Source organism: Eptesicus fuscus, chromosome 5 (assembly GCF_027574615.1).
Source record: "Eptesicus fuscus isolate TK198812 chromosome 5, DD_ASM_mEF_20220401, whole genome shotgun sequence".
Taxonomy (NCBI): Eukaryota; Metazoa; Chordata; class Mammalia; order Chiroptera; family Vespertilionidae; genus Eptesicus; species Eptesicus fuscus.
The window spans coordinates 93,202,336-93,228,513 of NC_072477.1; the positions used below are offsets into that span (position 1 = coordinate 93,202,336).

The following is a 26,178-nucleotide window of genomic DNA, read 5'->3' on the forward strand; positions in this document are numbered from 1 at the left end:
GCTCTCGCCCCTCCCTCTGTGTTTGTGACTCTGGTCCAAGGATTCTCACACCTAGCTCCACATCAGAGCCACCAGGAAGATTTTTTTTTTTTAATATTTATGTCCAGACCCCAGTCCCAGAGATTCTGATTTCGCTGATCTAGAATAGGCCCTGGCAATTTGTAGCCAGAGTCCAGAACCACAGGCTATAATCCCAGCGAATCCACCACCGCCGTCCACCACCTCACCCTGCGCACATGCAGACGACCAGAGAGCCAACATGCTGCTGGCCCCCGCCTCCCAGAAGCCTGGAGGCAGGATGTTATTAGAGGGGCTCCACGCTGCTGTTTGTTCCTGCTCATTTTGGAAGGCAGAGTGTATTTTAGGAAAGTGGTTGTGGGCTGGCTACTCTTTAGTTGTTGCTTATTAATTTTAGGTTATTTACCATAACAACCTCTCTCAACATAGTGGAGCAGTATGTTTCCTTTAAAAGTAAAGGAAACAATAAAATCAGAGCATGGTTCTCAGAGATAATGTCCAACAAGACAATTTACAGAAAAGGCAACTGAAGTCAAGAGTGAATAAAATGAAAACCACTAGTGGTAAGATCTCCAAGAGAGAGGGAACCAAGAACACTTAACCACAGTCTAGGTTTTCTTGGAATAGATGGGGTCAAGAGCAGCCTCTGCTAGTAGGGAGCTAGCCAGCCAGCAGCCGCTTCATGTTCCTTATCAATAAAACCAGAGAACTGACTGAGAGGAGGGCTCTCAGAAGCTGACCTCCTACAGTCAGGCAAGTTCTCACCTGCCAGGTGCAATCAGAAAACTTAAGTACCACAAGAAAGGGAGGGTGTGGGGGCTGTGTCTTTATTTTTTTTACTAAAAGGTTGTTCGTTTTCTGAGATTCCATCTTTCCTGTGTATTTTAATGATGTGAAGTTTATTTTTTGTGTGAAATGACTTTCACAATAGATTTAGTTGGTTCAGATGGATGTATACAGAACAGCTGCCTAACAAACATCCCTGTACTGAACTGAAAGCTCCTGTGTACATAAGTACCTGTGTGAGGCGCTGAGCCCATTTTTCAACCAGGAAGAGCAAAGATAATGCCCAGCGATTGATCAGTACTTCTTCAGAGAAGAGGGGTACCTTTGCATTATCCACAATATACGGGGCGGGAGGGCAGGGGAGCAAAAGTAGATTTACAGTTGTGAGGACACGAAACACAGAGTTTATTCTTGTATTATTACTTATTCATTACTGTATTATTTTCCGTAGGAATGACTATAAACCTACTTTTACCCCACCCTGTATTTCAATGGTTATGTTGGATCCATGAAGCAACCTTAGGCAGCTGTGAAGGTGCCTGAGGAGAAACACCGCTTTTCCACTATCTGTGCCTATCTTGCTGCCCCCCTTCTGTGTTCCGACACGGATACACCCATTGAAGACTGAGGAAAGGTCCAGAGGGAAAGGCGAGATCTTACCTTTGGTGCCCATCACCTGGTGCCTGGGATGGGCCCTCCAGAGACAGGAAGGTGGGTGTGGACGTGAACGAGGGAAGGCAGGAGAGGAAACTGGACCTTTCTTTCTTGTCCTGGGTGTTAAGGAGTCTGTGCCAGACCCTTGGGTTATCAAGAGCAAAATACATCCTTTGAAGAACAGAGATATCTTGACTTACGGAACTCTCCGCGTTTACTTTTTCTTTGTAGTATCTCAGCCTTTGGTATGCTCAGAAGTGCCACAGGTAACCGAAGGTGGTCGTGTCCCTCAGCCTGAGACACTGGCTGAGGGTTACTCGTGGGCCTGCTGGGAGGCTGTGCTTGGGCTCCCTCCCTTTAGTGGGGTCTTCTCTTGGAACTAGTTTTGGGGAACAGGGGTTGTCTTTAATAAAAGAGTCAGACTTCCTAATCATGTGGAGTGAACTTTTCCTGCATCCCTTCTTTTGTAGACTTCACTTGCTATCTTACATAAACATCCCAACTTTTCAAATACATAGCTGGTCTTTCTTGGCGTTCAAAGCTATTTGAGCATTTCATAAAGGATTTAAAACGCTTACAAACAAAAGCAAACCTTTCTTGCTAAAAGTCAACCATCAGGATGCTCTGCACCTCTCTGGGGGCTGAGGCCCTCCTTACCTGTTGGGGTAACAGTGAGTTGAGAACTTAAACTTTAAGCAGGACAACATCCAAGCACCTCTGCTGTGGTGATGCGAATGTTCCTCTTCAGAGGGATAAAACTATGTGTTTTTAACTCCCTGATTTCACTGAAGTGGGAACACAGCTTTGAGAACCACGTATGGCAGACAACTGTTGGCGGAATGCTGAGTTCACAAGGACGCCCCCTTTCTGGGCATCAACATGGTCTCCAAGAGCCATAGTTATTCCATGTGAGCCTGACATATCTACCCAATCCAAGGATAACTCTTGACCCAAGAGAGGTCTATGCTGTTCTGGGAATATGAACCTTGAAAATGGAGGGAAAAAGAAAGGGAGGGAGGGAGGGAGGGAGGGAGGGAGGGAGGGAGGGAGGGAGGGAGGGAAATGAAAGAAGTGAGACTTGAGGGTGAAAGAGAAAGTTATGAGATGGGGAAAACTTAATGTTGAGTTACACTAACAGTTACACCCTAGAAAGAAGATCACAAATTCCTAAGATGATATTCCAGGAACAGACAAGATTGCCTCTCCAGGGATATCTTAGTTGCTCATTTTTCCCTTTGATTAGCTAAGATGCTAAGATAAACCAGTATTCTCCCAATAAACATTTTTTGCTTAAACTAACTGGATTCTTTTTTTTTTTTTTTTTTTTTTTAGCTAATACAGCAATGCTGTAGGTCTATGATGGACTGCTACTACTAAAAATTGTAGAACAATTTTACAGATATTTAAAATATTTCTCAAAATGTTGTGAAAAACTTCATATAGGTGTGGTGGGGAAAGCCCACAGCGGGCCTTCCATGAGTGCTGGAGTCCATGAGTGCTCATGAGTGCTCGTGTTCTGAAGCGCTACATCCAAGACACCGCTTGCCAGAGCAATGGACTGGCAGAACCCCTCAAGTCAAAAGGCTGGAAGAAGTGGATGATGTTGGTGGTCCACCTGCCACAACTGCCCTTTAATGAAAACCTGTGCCAGGCCTGGCTCAGAGCACTCCGCTCACTGAGGAGCAGATGTCCTTTTGAGCAGGACAGAGGCTGTCCCCTGAAGCGTCCAACAGGCTTCAGAACGACCCAGAGGGCAGGTCACTAAAGACCAGCCACAGTGGTCCAGGCTGGCCTCCAGGGTCCTCGCAGGCTCTGCACTTGGTCACCACATTTGAGAAACAACTGCATAAATGGTTTCTCCTGAAAACTGGGCCCGCATGCTGACATCTGTGTTGCCATCATAATGTTCTGGTTACTCTAAATCAGGTTAGTACAGTTATATTCATGCAGTCCTTGAAAAGATAAAAACTCAAAGGGGAAATGCTACCTGAATGAAAAATCCCAAACCATGGAGTGTGTTAGACATACAGAGATACTCAAATTCATTCCATTGTTGACAATGTCAGATAAAATCTTAGGGTCCTGATAAAATTGAGAACAACACCTTCTTTCCTATTTATTTTAAAACGTATCTGATTGGAAATTGGATAAGCTATTTTAACAATAGCAATTATCAAACTACTAGAGTTCTGGTGCCCAGCCTTGCCCTCTCACAGTCCAGGACCCCTCGGGAGATGTCCGCCTGCTGGATTAGGCCCAAGCCTAAGCCAGAAGTCAGAAATCCCTCTCGCAACCCAGGATCCCTTGCTCCTTACTGCTCGGCTTGCTGCTCCTTAGCACTCCCGCCACCACCTCTGCGCTCGCTTGCTCGCCAGCTGTGAGCTGGCTTCCGCTTCCCCTATGGGAGTGCACCAACCACCAGGGGGCAGCACCTGCATTGAGCATCTGCCCCTGGCAGTCAGTGTGCATCATAGCGACTGGTTGTTCCGGTCGTTCTGTCGTAAAGGTCACTTAGGCTTTTATTATATAGAATGCTTGCCAGAACAATTTATCTTATATTACATGTGAAAGAAAAAGCAACTCATGTAATTAGAGACATCAAATTAAAGAGCCATTGAAAAATAAGCCCATCCATTCTAGGTAGAGCTATAATTGTATGGACTATATGTTCTAACCTCTCCAGACAAGATACTACAATCATTTGTCCCAATATTAGTTAATCTTCCCCTGACAAGAAATTGTTTTTCTCCTACTTAAATTTCAGCTATGACTTCTGTAGGAGTTCAGAACATGGCACCCCCAAATATGCCACTCTAGCATACTGAATACTTTGAATTAAAGATATAGGAAATATTTCGAGTTAAAACAGCAAAGACAAGAAAAACACTCTAACCTTCTCTCCTTTACTTAAAAGCAGGAGTTGAAATTCCCGTGTAAAAGATGTCCTCCCAATACCAGAAAGAAAAAAGCATTTTTATCATCAAGACAAGAAGGTGTGATCAAGAGAATTCTACACAAACAGACCTGTTACCTCTCTTTGTTCAACCTAACACAAAAGCAAGTAGATTTCACTATTTCTTTGGGTCTTCATTCCTTATCACATAAAACTTATACTAGCTGAATTTGTATGCTTGTCTCCTGTTGATCTGCCTTACATCAATTTACTTCTCAGGCCCAGCCCAAAAGAATCCTAAGAGGGTAAAAGTGAAAGTTAGCCTCCTTCCACTGCTGTGTCCTCAAGCCCCACATCCTGATCCTCACCCAGCCAATTACAAGTGGTGAGCTGTGGTTGTTTAATTTCTCTAGGACTCATTATCTTCCCTATAAAATAAAAGAGAGGGATCATTATGTCCTCATGTTATGATTCTATATCTTCATGGACTTAAAAGGAAAAAACACAGTGCCCCCACAGATTGCTGGCCACTCAAATACAATAATAAATATATGTTAACAAATGCCAGTGGTCAAATTTCTCCAGGTAAAATAACACCAGTCACTCTGGCTCTCCTCCCAGAACCTAATTTCCAACCTGTGGCCATCCTGTGGCTCCCGTGGAACCTTCCCGGGCACTCTCCCATCATTCTCAAGGCTGGCACCTGACAACAGGACAGAGGGTTCCATGACTCGCTGGCTGGTGTAATTCTGGTGGGTCTTAAGTGATACATTTAGTTATGATCTACATTCTATTTTTCACGTACACAGTGAAACCTGAACTGGTTAACAAGCCCAGTTTGAACAGTAAGGCTTCTGCATACAAAGTACAACTCCCACTGACATGTGAAACAGTGTTCTCAGAGGAGTTCATCTGTAGCTAATTCAACACTTTCAGAGTCACACCGAATACCGGGCCTGGGAGACAAGCTGCCAGCGCCAGCAGGGTCCAGTCTTTCATTGTTTAAATGTGTATTTTAGTTTAGCCTAGATTTCCAATTCGGAAATGTCTGTTAAATTACTTACAGATCATGATGACAAGAAAACTGTAGCCACAAGAGTTATCTAGAGATGAGATTATCTGGATCGCACAGCCACGTTTGGATGACTAAACCTCCAAGATAGCCCTCCCTGGGGAATCCTGGTTTTGCCCAAAGACCCCATGAGGTTTCACAGGGAAATCTTCGTCTCCTCAGAAGAGATGGGTTCCTTGAATTTTCTGCTCAAGGAGAAAATGTCCAAAAAGACACAGAGAAAGAGCTCAGAGAAGGCACCTTTGGAATGATTCCCCCAAAGCAAGGGGACAAGGAAGGTTTTAGGCCCCTTTGAAACTCAAAGTCATTCCCTGTACTTCTGACTTATGTTGGTGGGAACTATAGGAATGCATCTGAAGAGCGGGACCCAGTCGCTGCTTTAAGGAGTATAAATGATGACAAAGGGTGAGGCAGGCCAGGGTCGCGTGATGACGATAGCAATTTAGAGAATGAAGAGAGATTGTGGCTGGACTGGTCAGGAAAGGCTTTATGCTTGAGTAACTAGAGATGGCCTTGAAAGATGAATATGATTTTTGACAAGTAGAGAGAGAAAAAGGTGAAGGGGACTATAAAACCACCAAAATGAAGAGACGGACATGGGGAGCAGGGTATATTGAGAGAGCAGACAAGAGTTCTTGTTTGCTCCAATGTGAAGCATTGGACATGTCATGAAAAACACAACAAGAAACAGAATGACACCCCATATGGAGGTTTTGCAAGTGAACTAAGTGGTTTGACCAGTGGAGAGCCATTCTTTAATTGAGAGAGTGAGTTGACCAAAGGGCACTGTAAGGTTAGTTGGTGTTAGCGACACAGCATAGGTTAGAAGAGGTAGAGCGTGAAGGCTGCTGCAACTGCCCAGGTGTAAGGCGACGAGGGCCCAGCACAGGAATGCACGGAAGAAAAGATACTACACACAGACCCAGGAGGCGGCCCAGGAAAGGAGTGCTTCGGCTTCTCTCATCTTCTTCAGCCACCATGCTGTGCCCTGTTCATACCATGTTCTTCCTCCATCTTCCAAGAACTCCTCACTCTACCACACCCACCTGGCCATCTTCTGTTGTTCACAAGATAGTGCCCCAGTGAAAGTCCATTTCCAAGGGCTGGTGCCCCCTTCCTGGCTCCCAGAGCATCCAGCACTTATTGAAGGACTATGGTCGTCTGGTCTCAACCAATGGAAGGCCCATGTCTCACCCGTCTTTGTATCCCCCAAATGCACACTGTGCACATACCTAACAGAAACACAACTGTCAACAGAGTGTGGTGGTTTGAATTCTGATCTTTAGAGTTGGACCTAACTGGTTCAAATCCAGTCTTAGCCACTTACCACCTGGGTGGTCTTGGGGAAGTTGCCTAATCTGTGTGACATTTCGGTTCTTCATCTGTTAAATGCAGGTGATCACAATACCTTCCTCAGAGTAGCTGTGAGGATATAAGATAATGAACATACTGGCAATAGGAGTTGCTCAGTCAGTACTGACTAATACTGCTATTAGCTTCCAATAATGACTTGTTAAATGGATGGAGAGATGCATGAACAGGTAGACAGATGGAAATTCCATCTTTCTTTCCATCAAAGGGAAGCTATACTTTGAAAAGGCTACAATGTCTGGCAACCCAAAATTAACTGATGATCTTTGAGGAAACAGCATTAGTACCATGGTTGGGCAGAAGCCATTTGTTCAGTGAGTCTATGAGGAAGTACAGCTGTAGATGTAGAAACACTATTTAAAGAAGTTTAGTAGTGAAAGAAGGCAAGAGGGAGAAAAGAAGGGAAGAAAAAAAAAGGAAGGAAGGAAGGAAGGAAGGAAGGAAGGAAGGAAGGAAGGAAGGAAGGAAGGAAGGAAGGAAGGAAGAGGGAGGGAGGGAGGGAGGGAGAGAGGGAGCGAGGGAGAGAGGGAGGGAGGGAGGGAGGAAACAATGGCGTTCTGAAATCATCAAAATCCATGGGGTGAAAAGCACTGTTCTGGAAGTTGAAAATTTCACAGGATGACTCCTCCCACTATATATACTGCCTATAATATTGAGTGTTTGCTTCGTTCGGTCCTTCTTAAAAATCAAGGCTATAATTATCACCTACCAGCATTTTGTCCTAATGTGTGTAATGCATCTAGACACTGCTAACCACAATACACCATCGCAATGTTCAGCCTCTTCATCTGTGTCCATGTAAATCAGCCTCGCATAGTGGGAAAAACTATCCATTTCCATCATGCCCTCACTCTCCTACCTCACCCCACAACGGGGCCCCAGCACAGGCTCACCTGCAGACATCACTAACTGCAACCAGTACCGTACCGTCTTCTATTTCAGTGCTAGGCCTGGGGCCTGATTGTCTTCAGGCCCAGCCTCATTTCTCTCAGGCCTCTGGGGTCATATTAATTAATTCTGTCATTAGATAACCTGTTGGAGGAACGAAAGATATCCACATGTGTGGCACGACTGTGTCCTGCCATGTTCTTCACCGCTCCATTTCTCAGCCACTTACTCTCCCGTCACTCAGACTTGAAATCTCACTTTCCTCATTCTTACCTCCCAGAACTTGCAGAGTTTCATTGAGTCCTCTTCCTTAGTGTCCTAAGGAGGCCCACGGGTGGTTTAGGGCCCCTCCCCTCTGGCCAGGAATTTCACAATCAGGTGGTCTCTCAGTGTCTATTCTGATTGGTTCTAATCCGCCTTCCCCTTGCACCCACTCCAGCAGTCATCCTTCATCTTCCCAACATTCCTTCCCAACACTCTGCCGTACATTCTTCACCCAGCTGCCTCGCAGATGAAGTGCAAGCCCTTTAGCCTCACAGGTAAGCACCTCTGTGCTCTGACCCCTCTCCCCAGCTCCTTCTCACTCACACCTTCTCAAACATTCCAGCCAGGCCAAAACTCAGCCCCCACTTCTCATCTATTTCTGTCTATAATTATTCAAGCTGTTCCATCCACGGAGATATTTCCCTTTCCCCCTGCCTCCACCCCAGAAAAGCCTACCTACCCCTCCTTCAAGGTCACTCCAATGCCACCTTCTTCTGACTCACCCGGTGGCAAGGTTTGGCTCCTCTACTGAACCTCTCTGCCAAGCATCTGCACCTTCCTGAAGATGCACAGGCCACTCTTATGCACACTTGTTGGGTGTTCTGGGAAGGCTCCCTGCCCCGTGACCAGCTCCTTCGAGTGTGAACAGGGTTTTATTCATTTAGAAAGTGTGGATACAGTCATCAATAAGGTTCAAGAAATAAATGAATCTATTAATTCAGCTCAAAAGACTGCCAGTTTCTTTCCAGAAGGCAGTTTCGTCCTTGAAGCCTCAGAGCCATTAGTAAATATTGTCTTTTCATATTTAAAATTCTGAAGAAGCTGCAGACAGGAGAGGCAAACCTTAACCAGAATTATTTTAAACAATAGGTGTTTGTCTGCGGTATGCCTGTCACACATTTCCCACTGCAGTCTTACATTTTAAAAGAGAGCATTACGTGTCCCATCCAAGAAGAAGTGACAACAAAACTGGAAATGCTGGGCCAATTCCTTTCGGGATTTAACATATTATATTGAAACTGTTTTTTTAAGTTTTTAGTTTTTAGTGCCAATTTCCATCTTTGAAATGAGTACAAATTGGCCACTCTCAAAAAACATTTTGTTAGTAATCATGTACTTCTGTTTTTTTAAATACTTGAATATTCTATTCACTCGGAAAATAAAGTATTCTGATTTTTTTAAGAGGGAAGGGAATACATATTATGTTCCTCATTCTTTCCTCCTGTGAAACTGGTATAATTCAACTCAACAAAAACATCTGAAGCTCCTACTATTCAGCAGGGACTTTGCCAGGCACCGGAAATACCCTGAGAGCTCAGCTGTACTCCCTCTCTTCCAGGAGTTTTCAATGCAGCGGGAAAGGAGACACGTGTGACAAGGGAGGAACACGCCACATGCTGCTGGAGCACAGAAGAGGCAGTGAAACCAGCTTGGTTTCCAAAGGAAAGTTTCTTAGAAGAGTGCTTCTCAGAGGGCATGTGCACACACGAGTCACCGGGAGTGATTTGCATATTATCCTGATTCAGAGGGTCCCGGGCGGGGCCGAGAGTCTACATGTCTAACATGCTCCTTGGAGATGCTGGTGCTGCTGGTCCGAGGACCACACTCTGAGCAACAAAGGGCTCCGAAGACTGGACCCCAGCGGAGAACAGACCAACGCAGGGGAAGTGCACTCAGGCTCAGGAGGCGTGAACACAGCCAGAGGAAGACCACAGCAACCACCCTTTCCTCGCGTATCTTAAAGACGGAGAGAATAAATAAATAAAGGCTGGGAAAATATCAACAATCTTGGAGGTAAGATGCATCCCTCTTAAGCAGGTTTAAGAGCTCTCCAATTCAGAGTAATTAGAAAAAGACAAATCTAAATTATTTAGAAGTCTGAGCTATAAAATATTTTTAAAGGGAGTTGACTTATTTCAAGTACTTACAGACTGTTGAACCTACAGCAACCTGGATTACCACCACATCTATTTAGATGAAAAGGTAATTACTACTGACATTTAGCACGCTGGTTTCAAGAACTTTAAAATATTCATTTTCCTGGTAAGTTTTCGAAGTACCTTCATTCCTGTTTTTTTATTCTATCATATGCTCACCCATACATTTTCTGAGTATTAGAAAAGATAAATTTCAACTTGATCTGAATCCTGAGTAAACCGAGTTCAAAATAACAGGATTTTATATAATAGATATATAGTAGATTATATCATTCAAAAAAGATACAATGAAAAAAATCTAAATGATATATTGATATTACATGTTATTTCATTTTAAAAATATGCTTTATGCAAGTGAATGCAGCTCATTACTACAAAAGGAGATTAAATATCCACACTAATTGAACTCTTGAGTATAGAGAATACAGGAGCCTGAAATACCATATGCTCTGAAAAGTCTCATTGCTATTTATTCACCTGATCCAGCAACAATACTGTGAATATTTCAGGCATAACTTTTGCATAAATAGTTTATTCAGAACAAAGTTTCACTCAGAAGTTTGTACTATGCTGCTTGACACTGGTCATTATAAAGAAAATAAGCACTCATTCAAAATTATTTTTTAATGAAGGATATTATCTTTTTGGGAAAGTTATATTGACTGGATAATAATAAACTTAATAATAACTTACTAAGGATTGTTCCCAAACTGCCTAAATGAGCTATAGCATTCATGTCTACATAATGAAATACTGTGTCACTTAATTAAACTGTTAGGGCAGAAATAGAATATTGCAGACTAGCTATTAATTATAAGAAATATTAATCATACTCTGTTAACCATGATTGTTTTGTTCTAATTAAAGAAAGCACATTCTAACCTGGCTGGGAGTTGTACACCAGGAACCTGGATGTGGCCCATCCTCCTCAAAGGAGAGCTACCTATCATCATGGAAAGATTAACAACCTTATTGCCCAAACAATGGAGTCCCCACCTGCCCCCAGCCCACATTGCCTGAAATCTGTAACCATCATACCCATTTTTATTCCTTTTGCCTACTTCCCCATGCAATCTTTGTCCTACCCTATATAAGCAGCTGGCTTATTGGGGGGTGAGAGTAGATTTTCTTGTATAACTTGCTGCTCTCCCATACTGCCAGCATTATTGGAATAAATGCTCATATATGATTTAACCCTGTCTCTGCTTATCTGGCTCAAGTAGTGACAGGCAGCCCAGACCCATTGGTTGTCCAATTTAAAATGCCTATGTTTTATAAAATAAAAACAACTTGCCATATTTCTCCAGGAAATTATATCAATGAGCAACTTTTTACGTGACAATAGCAACTTATTCATGATACAGTTGGATTAAATTTAGCTTGCTGACCTATTCCTACAATCTTCTACAAGGTTTTAAAAAATAAACAATGCAAGAAAAAAAAAAAAAAGAAACTCACTCTGGGCCCAAGAACAAGTCAAAGTTTCAACCATTCTATTGACACTTTTGAAGAAAACCTGAGTAAAGGCAGGTGGGAAGTTTCCAGGGCCCACCTACAATGTGCTCTGTTCTGAATCCAATGGAAAATGGGTCCTTTATGCAGTTAAACAAAAAGATGCACCCACAAATGAATTTGCCTCCGAAGTTTCAATGTGATATGAGATGCCACTAACCCTGGACCCAAGACCTGAGGCACGACACTGCATCTGGCCTCTGCAGCCTTTGGGACCACCTTCCCAGTGGCTGTATCGAGTTGCTTTGTCCTAGAGGGAGTCCTACTAGGATTAAACAAACAAGCAAAGGAACACAACAACAGCCCAGGCTTCACAGTTAGGGAGTTCAGGTTTGGATTCCCAAAACAAACCCACTTAACTTGACTCAGGGAAGCATTCATTTCAAAGAAATGGCCACATTACCCCTTTGTTCCCCAGCAAGGAGGTGCACTAGAAAGACTAATGCTTGAGTGAAAACTTCTTTCTGTAAGTTTACTTTCTGTGGCTTCTTGAACAGGTGGGTTTATTCTGTAAATGGTACATTTTCTGGGCGGTCACCTCAGGATGGCCCAATGGCCCTCAAACCCACTCTGCTGTCCCAGGGAGCACGTGAGAAGGCAGCCCTCCCTTTGTTTCTAGAATATCCTGGGAAGGTGCAGAGAATCATACAGAGCCGAGGAGGAACAGGAGCAGCTTGGGGTCCAGCACACCTCCCTGGCCAGGAGCAGCTCGGGGTCCAGCACACCTCCCTGGCCACAGCTGGGTACAGAGAGTGCACAATGTCTTCCTGGATTATATCCTCTCCCCAGGGTAGCACTTCCCCCTATTTTCCAAATTATCTCACAGTCGGTAGCTGGCTTCTCCCTACTGCACCTCTGAGAAGTGGTATCTCCATTCTATTGCCAAGACACTGGCACAAGGACCAGCCTCATCGAAGGCAGCTGAAATGGGAATGAGCACTCCCAGAGTTTGCCTTTAACGTGGGCTCCGAGTGAGGCTGGCCTCTGAGCTCCTTTCCAGGGAAGCCAGAGGACCGGAGACACGATAGCAATCACAGCCCGCAGCAACATTACATCCGCAGGATGAAGGGGGAAAGAACAGCGTATCTAATTGAAATCACCAGGGGAATTTCAGAAACCAGACTCGCTATCCCATCCTGGAATCTGGCCAAGCTACCAGGCAGAGTCTTTTCTCCCTGCCACACACGGAAGAGTAATTTTCTTGCATTCTCCTGAGGGAACTGTACAAGACAGCCAATCTGGTTACGTGGACAGAATCCTGAATTGGGAGGCCAGGAACCATGGTTCTGACTGCATGTCCGCCACAGCTGGTTCTGCGGCCTCGGGCCAGTCACTTAACCTCTCTGCACCTGTTTCTTCATCTGCACGTCAAGAGAGCTGGTCCAAGATCCCTAAGCTCCTGGTCTAATGCCCTGTGACTCTAATGTTAGGGATGCAGACAGTAAGACAGACCAGAAGAGCAGAAGTTGTCATAGTTTTTTTTAGCAAGGGAAAAATTATTGACAACCCTGCAGCTACAGTGGGTACTATCACTGGTTCTCTCACCACTGGATGAAGGCCAGCCACCTCACTGCTGCTGGCACTGTACACTCTGCCAGCAGGGCTTCCTTGGGCCCCAATAGGGCACCCTACAAGGAGGCAATCCTTGTGTGACTGACTTCCAGGAAGTCTGACAAGATGTCCCTGGTACACGTAATTATAATAATAAAAGCGTAATATGCAAATCGACCAAACAACTGAACAGAAAGACCTTCCGTGCAACCACACTATGACACGCACTGGCGCCAGGCCAGCCAAGGCAGGTACGATGCGATGGGTGGGGAGCCCCGCCATCACCTCACAATCGCCCCAAAGAGGGAGTCCCAGGGCACTGGCCGGCGGGGCGATTGATTGGGGGGTAAGGGGTTCCACAATCACCCCAAAGAGGGAGGCCCAGGCTACCCAGCTGGCGGTGCTGTGGCGGGTAGGCAGGGCCTCCCTCTGTGGAGCCATCAATTGCAGAGCCCCATGATCAATCCCCACGTAGAGGGAGGCCCAAGCCACCCAGCTGGTTGCGCTGTGGTGAGTGGGTGAGTCAGATGAAAACTTAGGCAGGCTGGTTCTCAGGTCATCACCACTATTTTACACTGCCTCTCTAAGGGCATCATACAACAGACAATTAGGTTGAACTGTTATCATTAATAAGCACCCCGGCGTGCAGTGGGCTTTGCCTGCGTCAAGACTTTGTGGCTCTCTCTTAACGGGACAACATGGAGACGTCAGAGGGAACACATCATATAGAAAAGGCAGGCCTGGCTCTGACTTCCTGCTCTACCTGTTACTACCTAGGTGGCCTTTGAAGATTTCTTACTTAAGTCACAGTTCCTCATCTGTAAAATATATGTGTGTGTGTGTGTGTGTGTGTGTGTGTGTGTGTGTGTGTAATATGCAAATAGACCAAACAGCAGAACAACCGAACAACCAGTTGCTATGACATGCGCTGACCACCAGGGGGTGCACGCAGAACATGGCAGGCGTCGGCTGCAGCGGGATGGTGAAGCAGGTGAGCAGGGGTGCCAGACCAAGGCAGGGCACCGGTTGCTGTTATTGGGGCAAGCCTCTGGTGGTTACTAAAAATTCTTTGCTCCCACATGCTGTGGTCCCGCCCAGCACTCACACCCGCTGCCAGTGCCCAGTGCCAGCCCCAATTGCTCAGTGCTGTCAGTGGGTGCGAGCAGTGGCTGCTGGCCCCGATCACCCCTCAGGGCTTCTCCACCTCCCCCTGCTCCTGAGGGGCGATAGGGGCAGCAGCCACCGCTTGCACCTGCTGACGGCACCAGTCCCGCTCGCATCTGCTGCTGCCGGCTCCAATCGCTCCGCGCCATCAGTGGGCACAAGTGGGGCCAATGCGGTCAGCACGTGGAAACAGCGGCGGCAGAAGTGGGGCTGCTGGCAGACTGGGGACCAGGGGCCGAGGCGGGAGGGGCCGGGCGGTGGCACAGAGGATGGGCCAAGACCCACCCCTGTGCCCACCACAGCCTTACAGCCCCCACTTCCTTTCAAGGTGCATGAATTTGTGCACTGGGCCCTTAGTGTGGAAAATAATATCCAACTCCATAGCTTTACTGTGAAGATTAATAAAACAATGCTTGCAGAAGTCCCAGTGACAGTATCTGTACTTAAAATCTCAAAGGACAGATAAAAATCGCTGTAGGTTTCTGGTGACTAAGTTGGGACAAAAGACTGAATTATGATTTTAGTGTTATGTCTATCAATTTACCTAATTGACAGCTATTTCAGTTAATCTATTAGTATCTACTGACATCTATTTCTTACTATTCATTGGGAGCCATATGATTTTGGATTCCTATCATTGTTCTAAGATTGTCCAAAGTTCCAACAGTGTTTTGTAATGGAAGGGGAGGCTGGGCACCCTAAAGGAAGGAGAATTCTCTGCAAGTGAGAAGCTCTCTGCCACCTCCCAGCTCCATCACTCACTGGAACAACACACTCTATGCCTCAGTTTCTCCTTCCATAAAATGGAGACCAGTTTCTGTTCCTACCTCTCCCACAGAGAGAGTATGATGAGAGTGGCAATGACTAACATTTGCATAGGCCCTAACATGAACACTTTAAAGGTTTTTTATATGCCTTCTTACCTTATTTATAAGGGTAATTAGCAGATTTTTGACAATGTGAGGACATATTTAGTAAATTAAGCAAAAAGAATTTTTGATCTTCATTGGAAAGATCTAAAAAAACTGAAATGTATTTAAAATATGTGTATGTGTATAATATATGTACGTGTGTATTTAGCGCATCAGTTCTGTAGTCTTCAAAGAATGAAAACACATCTATCACACGACTATTTGTTTACAAATATATTTACATGTATTTGCATTCCCCAGTGATACCTACCACAGGTCTGAATCACATAGTCAACACAAATTTTAAAATATTCATGAAAGAAAAATGGCTAAAAATAAATCCCATTTATCAAATTCCATGCAGCTACTATTTTAGAAATGATTCCTTTAATTGTATATTTCCTAAAAACTTCAGACCAGTCACCTAAGATTCTGGCCTCAATTTTAAGCTGACTTTCGGGGGGGTGGGGGCGGTCAGTTATACAGCTTTAAAATGGTAACTGTTTAAACCACCCAAATGATAACCCTGGACTTCCAGTTTGTAAAATAAAATTTATTCATCAAATTACATAGTTTAAACTAGATAATGAGTCATAAGTAAAATTTCACTGAAATCGTTTATCTACCCATATAAATAATGCCAAAACCATGTAGAAATTAGAATTGGCACAACCTAAAGTCTAACAGAGAAGAAGCAGAAACATTTATATTTATCTATTTATTTTAAATATTTATTTCTTCTGTATTTGCCAGCTTAGTTGATCTCAGGACTCCCTATCCTTAATCTTTCATGTGTGATCCTCCAATCTAAGCTATTCTGATTTTTTAGGAATATTAGGCTATAAGATAGATATAAGTTTTTGCTGGAATCATTTAAGTGAAATTTGTATAAATCATTAGCTAAGTATGTTTACAGAAGGGGAAAACATTTGCCAAGATATATTATTAGCGGAATTTAAACTACCAGCTAATCCACATGACGGCTGAACTCCCAAACACATAGGCAGATTTAGGAGACAGAGAGATAGCACATGGAAATACTAGTAAGCATGCAAATAGCTGGCACTCTTTCTAGAAGTGTGATGAAACACTGTTTCTTCAACTACCCTATCTACAGAGGCATATATATAGCATAAAAGGTGGCAGGAACAGCCAGACTAGACTCGAGTTCACTCTGTTGCCATGGGAGAATCGTCGTCCCCTCACACATGCCTCCTCTTCTAGAACACCCCACACTGGCGATGGACCCGCCATCCCCTGGGTCCCAGAGAGAACGGGAAGTCAGCATGGATTTCTTCTTTACGCTAACACCTCTTTGCTTAGTCAAAAGAGTGCCTAAGCCCAGTGCTTCTCACCTCCTTAGGACCGCTTGATCCCCTCGCCCACCCCTGGCATCCATCCTCACCATCGTGCCTTCAGTGCAGTCAGGGCTGGATTCAGGAAATCCACAGTCTCAGGAAGTAGACTTCGCACAGAGTCAGGAGGGACAGAGGGAAACTTGCTGCTATGGGGTCTCACCCAGGCAGGGACAATCAAGAGGGGAATCCTGACAGAGGGGGCATCTCAAACTGAGGCCGAGCCTGTTGAAGCAGGCCGGAATCATCTGCTCAGGAATCAATTGTTCCTTTTGGGGGAATAAAACTGAAACATGGGGTGTGGGGGCAGGGAAGTGAACACGACACAGCAAAATCACAAAGCAGGGGCTTATTAGAAAGGAGTTTGCATTCCATCAAGAAGGTGACTTTTTGCAATGAAGGTCAAGAGGGTCAACATCAGACATGCGTTTACATTCTCATTTCTATCATGTTGAGGGAGGCAGGAGTGACACAGGGAGACTTACCACAGATGCTCCAGAGGTTCGTGGTCACCAGACAGATAAACGCACATGCCTGCTCAGGATAATTTGAACATCCCCATTTGGTAGGAAGGGAGGCCACCAAGTCTATTTTCCTCCCTTTCCTGGAGCTCTGTAAGCAATGCCCAAGCAATTGATTAAACGAATAAAAATGCGCTGATTCTGAGTCTCAAATCAAATTAAAAATATTCCTGGATTATCCGCTGTGGACAAAGCACCACATGGAGTCTCCTGGAACCCCCCAGTGTAGCCTCTCGGGCTGTAAAGCTGGGCTGGCATCAGACCAACTTCCTTCCTTACATCCCACACACCGTTAGGATGAAATAAACAGTACCACCTGAACAAAGCTGAGTTTACTGTCTGCCTGGAAGGGAAAGGCTCCTTACTTGGGCATCAGATCCACAGGGCCCCCAGAATTAGAGGTAGGGGGCTACCGAGGAGGAAGCACACCAGATAAGGAAGACTCTGAGGCCAGGTGTCCCGGGGGGGCGTGTTGGCCCTTCTCTGTGATTTAAGGCTTTCACAGTAGAGCCTGGTTTGAACAGGTTCGCTTACATGCTCCATGCGCGGCAAGATTGTGACTTTGATCACACACACAATGACAACAGTAACCGATCAGATAACTTACTGCATCTCTCAACCCTGTCTTACTTGAATTGCATGGGTTTTTTTCTCAAAAGGAAGGAAACTTGTAGCAAGGGTTCTAGGACCGTAAAATATGCCTCCCTATTTGTTATTTATGGCCTTTGATCATTACTCTTCTCATTTCCTGCCTGTGTCCTTAATTCCAAAACTAGCTTTCAAGACAAAAGCTCTCTGTGTTAGAACGTCATCTCCTAGGCAGGGCAGATAGCTCCTTCAAAAGCTGTACTGGTGCCTGAGAAACTCAAGTATCCGCTTTACCAGCTCAGCCCTTTTCAGTCATTGAGAAGTGGTTTTGTTCACCCTGAACTGATGAATTTCTATTGAAATGTATGTTTCTCTAACACACACAATAAACTGGCCCTTGGCAGTGATTTCAACAAGTGAATGGGGCCAGGCTGCCATCAGAACAAAGCTGAGGGAGCTGAAGCAAGCCAGATTTAAATGAGTTAATCTACAGAGAAGTCTTTCTCTGAAGGCTGTTAACTTAATACAAAACGGCTGTCCTCTCCTCTGGGTGCGAAAGCTGCCCTCCCTCCAGCTGGTCTGCACTGAGAGAAGCACATCTGGTCTAAGAACCAGAGAACCAAGTTACTGCGGCAAGAAACGCTAGGCCTCCGGAGTCCTGCTCTCGCCTGGGTAAGGTGCTCGATTCATTCTCCCTCCAGAAGGCCCAGCCCCACCACACTTCCTGCCATCCATGCTGACCCTGGCCACACGCCACCCTGGGCTTTGGATTCAGCCACCTTCGGCAGCTCTGACCCCCTTCTGACAGTGGGCTCAGCACTCAGTCATGCTGACTAGATCAACCCCAGCACAGCCTCTGAGAGCCTTGACCCAGCCAGTGGTCGGTGCTGCTCCCTCTGATGGGATGGTGGGATCCAGCCAACCCCCTCTATGACGGGAAGTTCCCATCTAAAGGAAACATGTGTGGAGTGTTTGTGTGTCCATGTCTTCCCACACTCCTGGACACTGAAGAGCGGCTTCAGCCCTGGGAGGTGAGACCAGGGTTGTACAGAGCTATCCAGTGTGGCCACGTGTTAGAAACACTGGGTGGGGGATTTGCTTTGCAAAATTTCCTATCGGGCTAGGATGGGGCCTGGGCATCAGAATGTTCCAAAAAGCATCCCAGATGGTTTTAATATGCACTTAGGGCCGATGTAGAGAGAAAGAGGCAGTGACCATCAGCTGAGGCGCCCTGTGTGCCCAGATAGAGGAGGGCACACAACTGAAAAGCAGGCCCCTTTCCTGAGTAAGATCATCTCTGCAGCCTACCAGGTGACCACAAGAGCAGTGTGTTGAATTCGGGTGCTATGCTTCATGCAGACAGTGCCTCTTTAACTAGTCTGAGCCTCAGTTACCCCAACTATTAGGAAAACAGCTACTCTAGATTCATTTGTGTTACTTCTCTCATCTCCCATTCTCCAGCTTCATGCATTGCCTTCTCTCTCCACCTCTCACTTAATGCAGACACAAAGACGCTATAGATGTTGCCTTGGAATTTGATTTGGATAGTGTCTGCCCTCTGAGTAAATAATAGCACAGAAACGATAAGCTCTATAACTTAACTGGGGAATATGGCACTGATAATGTGACAGTCCCTAACACATACCATACTCCATCCCACTGTGGAAATGCACAGATCTTGGCCTGGAGTGCCAGCCAGGCAGCAGCTCTCTGCACACAGCACCTGCTCGCCACGATGCTGCCACTCTTGATTCCCTCTGAGCTGGGTTTAGTATCTGCTTATCAAGAAGATTCATTTTAGAACTATTTCCAGAACAAGTATAAAGACCTCCTTAAGGGATATATTAGCTACATTACTTTAACCCAGTGAAATACATAAATCTCTCATCCTGCAATAAATGCAGCACACAGGAGGGCAAGCAGTCTCTCAGATGGGCCTACTTGGATGAAAAATAGCATGGAAATATGCAAATGACAAGGGCATATGGCAGAATGTGCAACAAAGCGGGTCTCTATTTATCCAATCAGAAACCTAGTAGTTATTCTAGATGCCTACCTCCCGTCAACTGCCTCCCCACTTCTTCCAAATCCCTAAGTCCTACAGATTCAATTTTGTGCACACATTCATATTTGTCTCTTCTATCCCAACCCATAGCTCCTATTTAAATGCGCTGCTTCCCAGACTCCTCCAGTGGCCTCCTAACTGCCCCCTCTGTATTGAGTCTTGCCCCCTCCAATCCATCCTTTTATGTTCTGCCACAGCAATCTTTATGAAACAATCCTGATCACATTGCCCTCTCATTAAAACCTTTCACTGGCTCCCTACTGTTTACAGAATGACATTCAAGGTCCAAGCGGGGTATACAACCCCCCCACAGTCTCATCTCTCCAACCTCAGGTCTCCTGTGCCTCACCCTGAGCCCTCTGCTCCAGTCTGATGAGCTAGCTACTTGGAGTTCCCAGCACACCAGCCTGCCTCCCATCCCCTTACCTCTGTTTGGGCCATTCCCTCTGATGGAATGTCCCTCTGCCTTTCTGTTCTCTGCAAAATATTCTCATACCCCAAATTAAAAACTGAGCAGCCCTGCCCTTGAGCCCCTGATCGATCGTCTCTCACAGCATCTACGATATCACACTTCCTTAGTAGCAACTGTGAGTCCCTGGAGAGCAAGAATTGTATCTTATCTCTCAAACCTCAGTGCCTAGCACGGCTGCTGATGCACAGGAATGTAATGAATATTGGTTAAATGAATGAATGTTTGAATGCCGGCATTCTAACAACTCAGATTCTTTACAGCTCAGGTTCTTTGCTTTCGGCTGCTTACAGTATGGAACTGCCTCTTATTCCACGTGTGAATCATTTGTAGAGGCCAAGAAATTAAATAAATAAATCAGTCCAGGCGAGGTATCACCTTCTTATCCCCTCAGAAACGATCTATTTGTTCTGTATTCCTGAAAGAAGGTTCATGTTTCAAGATACTCCAAAAGCTGATAGTGTGAAACTATCCAAGTAAGTCACTCCCAGTCCCGGGCCCTCGCTGCTTCAAGCGCCGCCTCCTGGCAGTGGTGATTATTTGAGTGAGGTACAGGGTGGAGACACTGATTAAAGCAGAATGACTGTGGCATAAACCAACATAACGTATGAAGTCTACCTCCACATCCCCTGCCCATGTAGATGAAAAGTAACCCCGAGAATGAATACTGACTTCCCTGGATGTGTGGCTTCTACGCCAATGAAGGAGTCACATAAAAATAAAGCAGCATCCTTGATTCCGCAGCGGGCAGCCCCAGTGCCCAAAACAGAGCCTCTAGAAGGCTCTGGGCCCACCTAGAATTTCAATTAAAATGTCCAATCTCTGCAACGTGGCAGCAACTTAATACCTAGCAAATACCCTCTTCTCCAAGTGCTGCTTTCATATTGGAAAATGAGCAATTTAAATAAATGTTTCATTAACAGAGTGTTCTGCCTGATGCTAATGTTATTTGTTTTCCCCAATTCTATTCCATGGAGTCATTTCATGCAATCCTCCACAGGACAATATGAAACTCTTCCGGTCCCTAATAGACAATCCAGGAAACCTAGAAACCATCCAAACAACCAAAAAAATAAGTGAAAACCCTTAACTAGAGAGCTATTCAGACCCATCTGTTCCGGAACACACATCACACATGATACAGAACAGAACGAACCCTCCTAACCACCTCGGTGGCACTGGGTTTGTACTGATGGCAGCAAAGGACCCTTCAAAGGGCACTGCTGCTCCCTGAGACAGAGGTGGAGGGCGGCTCATTCAGGAAGAATGTGTGGGCGTGACATGTGGTGTTAAGGCCCTACAAGGCTTGTTCCCGTTCTGTTTTGCCTATCTGGACAGGATTCTTGCTTGATGCTGGTTCCAAACCCCAAAAATTTCAAGGATATTTCTAACATCTTTTATTAATAGAAGTTATTTAAAATTTCATAGCACAGTGCTCAGATACACTCCAAACAGGCAAAAGCAAATAAGGGTTTGTTCCCTCAACCTTTGTGAGACACAGAACGGCTTGATCATGATGGATAGATACCACATCAGTGAAAGGTCATCTTTTGGGCGGGTCCAGTCGCTTTGGGATGGTTCTGTGTGTGCCATTATGCTAAAGGTGAGATCTTGATTTGGTTCTATTCCACACAGGGAGCAAAAGTGAAACTCAACAAAGAGGTGAAGCACCTCAATAGTAAACTGTATGGAACTTTCTGGGTGCCATGTGTGTGGCGGAAAGTGGAAGACGCATCAAAGAGTGTGGAAATAACACTGGTGGGGCTGGCATTCCAGGCTCTGCAAGGCACTGAACAAATTAATCTCTGAGCTTCATCTCCTTATTATAAAATAAAGCAACAATGATAACACTGGCGGCAGTGGTGGTGGCAGCTACTCTTTACTGAGCACTTACTATGTAGCAGGTGCTATTGGAAGCGCTTTACAAACATTTGTGAAGCACCATCTCACTTCATCCTGAACCACATGTAGGGAGATGTTATCAACTTCCTTTCACAGAGGCGGCTTAGAGCTCAGTCACTGGCCCAAGGTCACCCGCTAGAGTGAGTGTCAGGGTCTCAGTTCAAAACCAAGTCTATTTGACTGCTGTGATCTTAGGAAAAAACAGCCACCGCAAATGACTGCTGCAAATGAAATAAGACATACAATGTATAGTCCCTGAAAGAAAGCACTACGTCAGCCTCAGTCGTCACTGACAGAGCCCACCTCTCCCTGCAGCCAGCTCTGTCGCCCTCTTTGAACTCTGGGAGGCCAGCACCCACAGCCTCCTCCCTCCTTGAGTGAGGGATGGATGATCCCAAGGCAGCCGGAGAAGAAGGCGTGCCTCCTGGACTTACTTTCTGAGAACGGCTATCTCATTCTCTATGCTGCTTTCTTTGCCCTTCAGCGCCTTCTTAGGAATGCACTTCACCGCAAAGAGCTTTCCAGTTGCTTTCTCTTCGGCTAAAACCACTTCAGAAAATGCCCCGCTGTGAAGAAAGAGGGAGAAAAAGAGTAGTTTAGATTCAGGATTTAGGAGTTCCAAAGGCTCCTCTAATCCCACTGTCAAAGTTTGAGCAATAACAGCGACGCAAATGACCACCAGCATTGCCATACTTTATTACCCAGCATCACTGCCGACCAAACTTCTTATGCAAAGAAGTACACACACAAATGTGCCCTCGTGCAAAGGGACACGTGGATATCCACATGGGTTTGGCTGCCTCCCGGTTCCCCCTGCTACCCTGCAGAACATCAAGTAGCAGCGACTTGGGAGCAAACAGAGAAGCTTCCAGCAAGATTCCTACAGAGAAAGATGGTGTCCATCTGAAGCTGTCGGCACCCCCACAACCAAGTAGACCAGAAGTCATACCAAAATTTCTAGATTCCTCTCAGGCCCTTCCATCCCAAGGAAATTTCAGAGCACTTCACAAACATTTAATAAATTCTTGCAGACAGGTAAGGATGTGATTAAAGTGTGAGTTAGTGCCACACGTGTTATCGCCTCTGGGTTAATTAATTGGTAGGAAGTGCCATGCAAGTCTTCAATAAGCATCTTGTTTCTTTATTAAATCAACCAACCAAAGACACAAATGATGCCCTGAGTGAGATAGTGTGCCGCGCCAGCACGGCCAAGGGTGAACCTGAGTGGGGGCGGTGAAGGATTGAGAAAAGACAAACAAGAGAATGAAAGCTGGGTCTCGGTGGAACACTGTCCTCTCTGATGGAGGGCCTCTCTGATGGAGAGCTAGCGACAGCGCCATGGACTAAAAGCCATATCTTTATTTTTATACAGGTTCCATGAGGCAAAATAAGGGCGTGATCAAGATGTTTACAACATTCTCGTGGGTTTTGATCCTACTCAACTACATGCACCTGAACTCTATCAAGCCCACATCACTCAGGCACGTGGGACCATGTGTTCGAACCATAGGTTCAAGCCCACAACCATAGCTGTAGGCTATAATTGTGCTGGGAGGGCTCTGCCTTCCAAGCTGGGATTTGCATGTGGCCTTGAGAGGACTGTGCCCTCTCATTAGTCCAAGGCTTGAACCTGTCCAAACACTGTAGCCGCTCTGCACAAGATAGACTTTCCTGCCTGAAAATATAAATGTAACTGCAAGGGCAGAGCAACAAGTTGAAAACATGACCAAGACTTGAGGCCAGACAGCCCATTTCTCCGGAGAGGTCCCCTGTGGTCAGTGAACCCCGGGGCCAGTGCCTCCCTGGCTGCCTGGTCCCCCACCCCCACCCCTGTATTTGCCAGCAGGCAGTGCCTGGATGCTGCACTTAGGCTGGGGGGCAGAACATTCCAATGGGTCCTCCAGTGTTCACTCCAGATCTCAGTAACGTGGACCTGTGCTCATGGGTCAAGGAAAACCATAAGCCTCTGAGTCACTCTGTATGCCTAGACTTTCTTTTCTATCCTCGGAGAGACAACAAACGCGGCTTCTACACAGCTATGCTGAGGGACAACCCCTCCTACATCAAAAGAAACCACTGGAAGGACCAGTGTCATCCCAACACCCATGCCTAGGGGGCCTTCGTTCTTCAGCCAACATCAAAGAGATGCCTAAGCACGGAGAACGTACTTTTGTCTCCCTCTCCTTCCCCGTCTGAAAGGATATGCATCTGTCAAAGGAAGATAAGTAGATATTTTTAAAATCCTTTCCAGTGAGAGGAATTCACTCACTTAGTACAATTAACTGTTTGGAACAGCGTTCCTACTGGAACATGAACTCCCACGAGAGAAGTCCGTCCATCTTCCAGGTCTGTATCTAATTACATAAACCTGAGGGGCAGAAGATAGGCATTCCACAACAGAACCAAGTGGAAAATGTCAGAACTGAGGCATTCCACCCAAATCCACAAATCATCGGCAAAGTAGGATTCTCCCCTCACAGTACCGTATGCCTCACATGGAACCAGCCAGAAGAGCAATTATGAAATACTAGAGGCCCAGTGCATGATTGAATCATGCACATGTAGGGTCCCCTACATGCTTTTTTCGATTGCGGGGGAGCTGGGTGCCTGTCTGCTGGTGCACCAGGCCTTTCGGAAGCCTCTGGCTTGGCGGAGGCTTCTGAAAGGCCTGGTGCCGGAGCAGACAGGCACCCAGCTTCTCCGATTTTGATGGTCCGCAGCGGGACGTGAGCTCGCTGCCCCAGAGGCGCCCCTTTTATTCCGCAGCACAGCCATGGTGCAGACGCTGAGCTCGAGTCGCAGCGTCCTGTTGGCCCAATCGGCTACCCCGGCCACCCCGAGTCCCGCCCCCTGCACCTCCCGCTGGCCCAATCGTGGGCATAGTGGAGTGATGGTAATTTACATATTACCATTTTATTAGGTAGGATAAATACATGAAAACCCACAACAGACTTATCACAGAGTGATATATGGAATAGGACATCCCCAGTAACATTTAGTCACTGCCAATGACTTTTGCCCAAAAAGACCAATTCATACAATTTCAGGAACCTCCCCATCCTCCCCTCCTCTCCCCCGCAACCCAGAGGTTGTCCCTTCCCTGGCTTCTGTCTCAGGGACAGACCCAGATGGATTCATCTCAAAGTGAGTGTGGTTTCTAAGCAGCAAGAAACTGTAGACAACTACATACATGCTCTCTCTTGCTATCCTCCAGGAGGCAAGACAAGAACTATGCTGGAGGAAAGAAAGATCAGTGGTGACAGACCTAAAGCCATGTGAGGATCCTAAAACCATGGGCGAGGAATCCATGCATTCATTCTGTTTCCCTATTGGCTACTTGGGTCCCTGATGCTGCTGATACCATAATGGTTTCTCTCCTGAGTCTGCTGGACTTACTACGTCCATTTTCCAGAAGGTGGAGAAGCCCTTTAGCAGTGGCAACCAAGCTGCCAGAGCTCTGACGGACCACTGCTGGCAGACCCCACTCTGCATCCACCCACGCTCTGCCTCTTCAGGATCTGTGTGAGTGGTGATGTTAGCTAGGTGGTGAAATATTAATAAAGAACGGTAGCAAAGGGAATTAGACATTACTAAGCATAATCAACTAGGGAGAATAAGCCTGTTTAATTAGGAAGCTACAGCTTGACATACTCCAGGGGATAGCAGCATTGCCCCGCCAAGGGGATTAATATCCCTCCCTTTCCCCATGCAGGGAGCAGCCCACCCTCCAGTGGGCATGCAGGAGGCAGGGGAGCGGGGAGCGGGGGAGATGTGAGGGGAGCGGGGAGGGGGGGTAAGCACATGTGCAGTACAAGTCAAGGTGGTGCAGGAGAGAGGGCCTCCTATGAGGCATGAGCAACAGGAGCCAAGATAGTGACCACAGAGGCTGTCAGTCCAGCCTGGGAAAGAATAGGCTGGTTAGGAGGCAGATCCATCAGAAGCCCACGAAAGCTTGGGAGTTGACTGGTTATTTTGAAGAGAGCCTTGTCCTTCCCAAAATAATATAATCCCAGCTAACAAATCCCTCCTCTCTATCCCTCTGCCCTCTCTTCTTCTCCCTCTCCCTCTCCCTCCCAGTAACACTTGCTTGCCCTGTTCCTTTCCGAGTTCTCTCTGTAGCAGCCATGCAGTTTTAGCAGCCACCTGGGGCCCATGGCTGACCACACAGGCTCCAAAGGACTAAACTTTCACATTACACATAAACTGTGATGGTTACATAACAATGTGAATGCACTCAATGTCGCTAAACTGGCCTTT

The 26,178-nt window shown here is 46.0% G+C and overlaps 1 protein-coding gene across 3 annotated transcripts in view; it reads right to left on the minus strand.

Annotated features, from left to right (window-relative positions):
* The window catches only part of CAMK1D (calcium/calmodulin dependent protein kinase ID), a 372,235-nt gene that overhangs the window by 200,053 nt on the left and 146,004 nt on the right, over window positions 1–26,178 (minus strand). For 2 of the 3 annotated variants that reach the window (XM_008150426.3, XM_028158912.2), the window contains exon 2: window positions 22,356–22,487. The exons of the other annotated variant lie outside the window; for it this stretch is intronic. In XM_008150426.3, coding sequence (XP_008148648.1) covers window positions 22,356–22,487 — 132 coding nt within the window. The remainder of the gene's footprint in view (window positions 1–22,355; window positions 22,488–26,178) is intronic. 3 annotated transcript variants of the gene reach the window in all.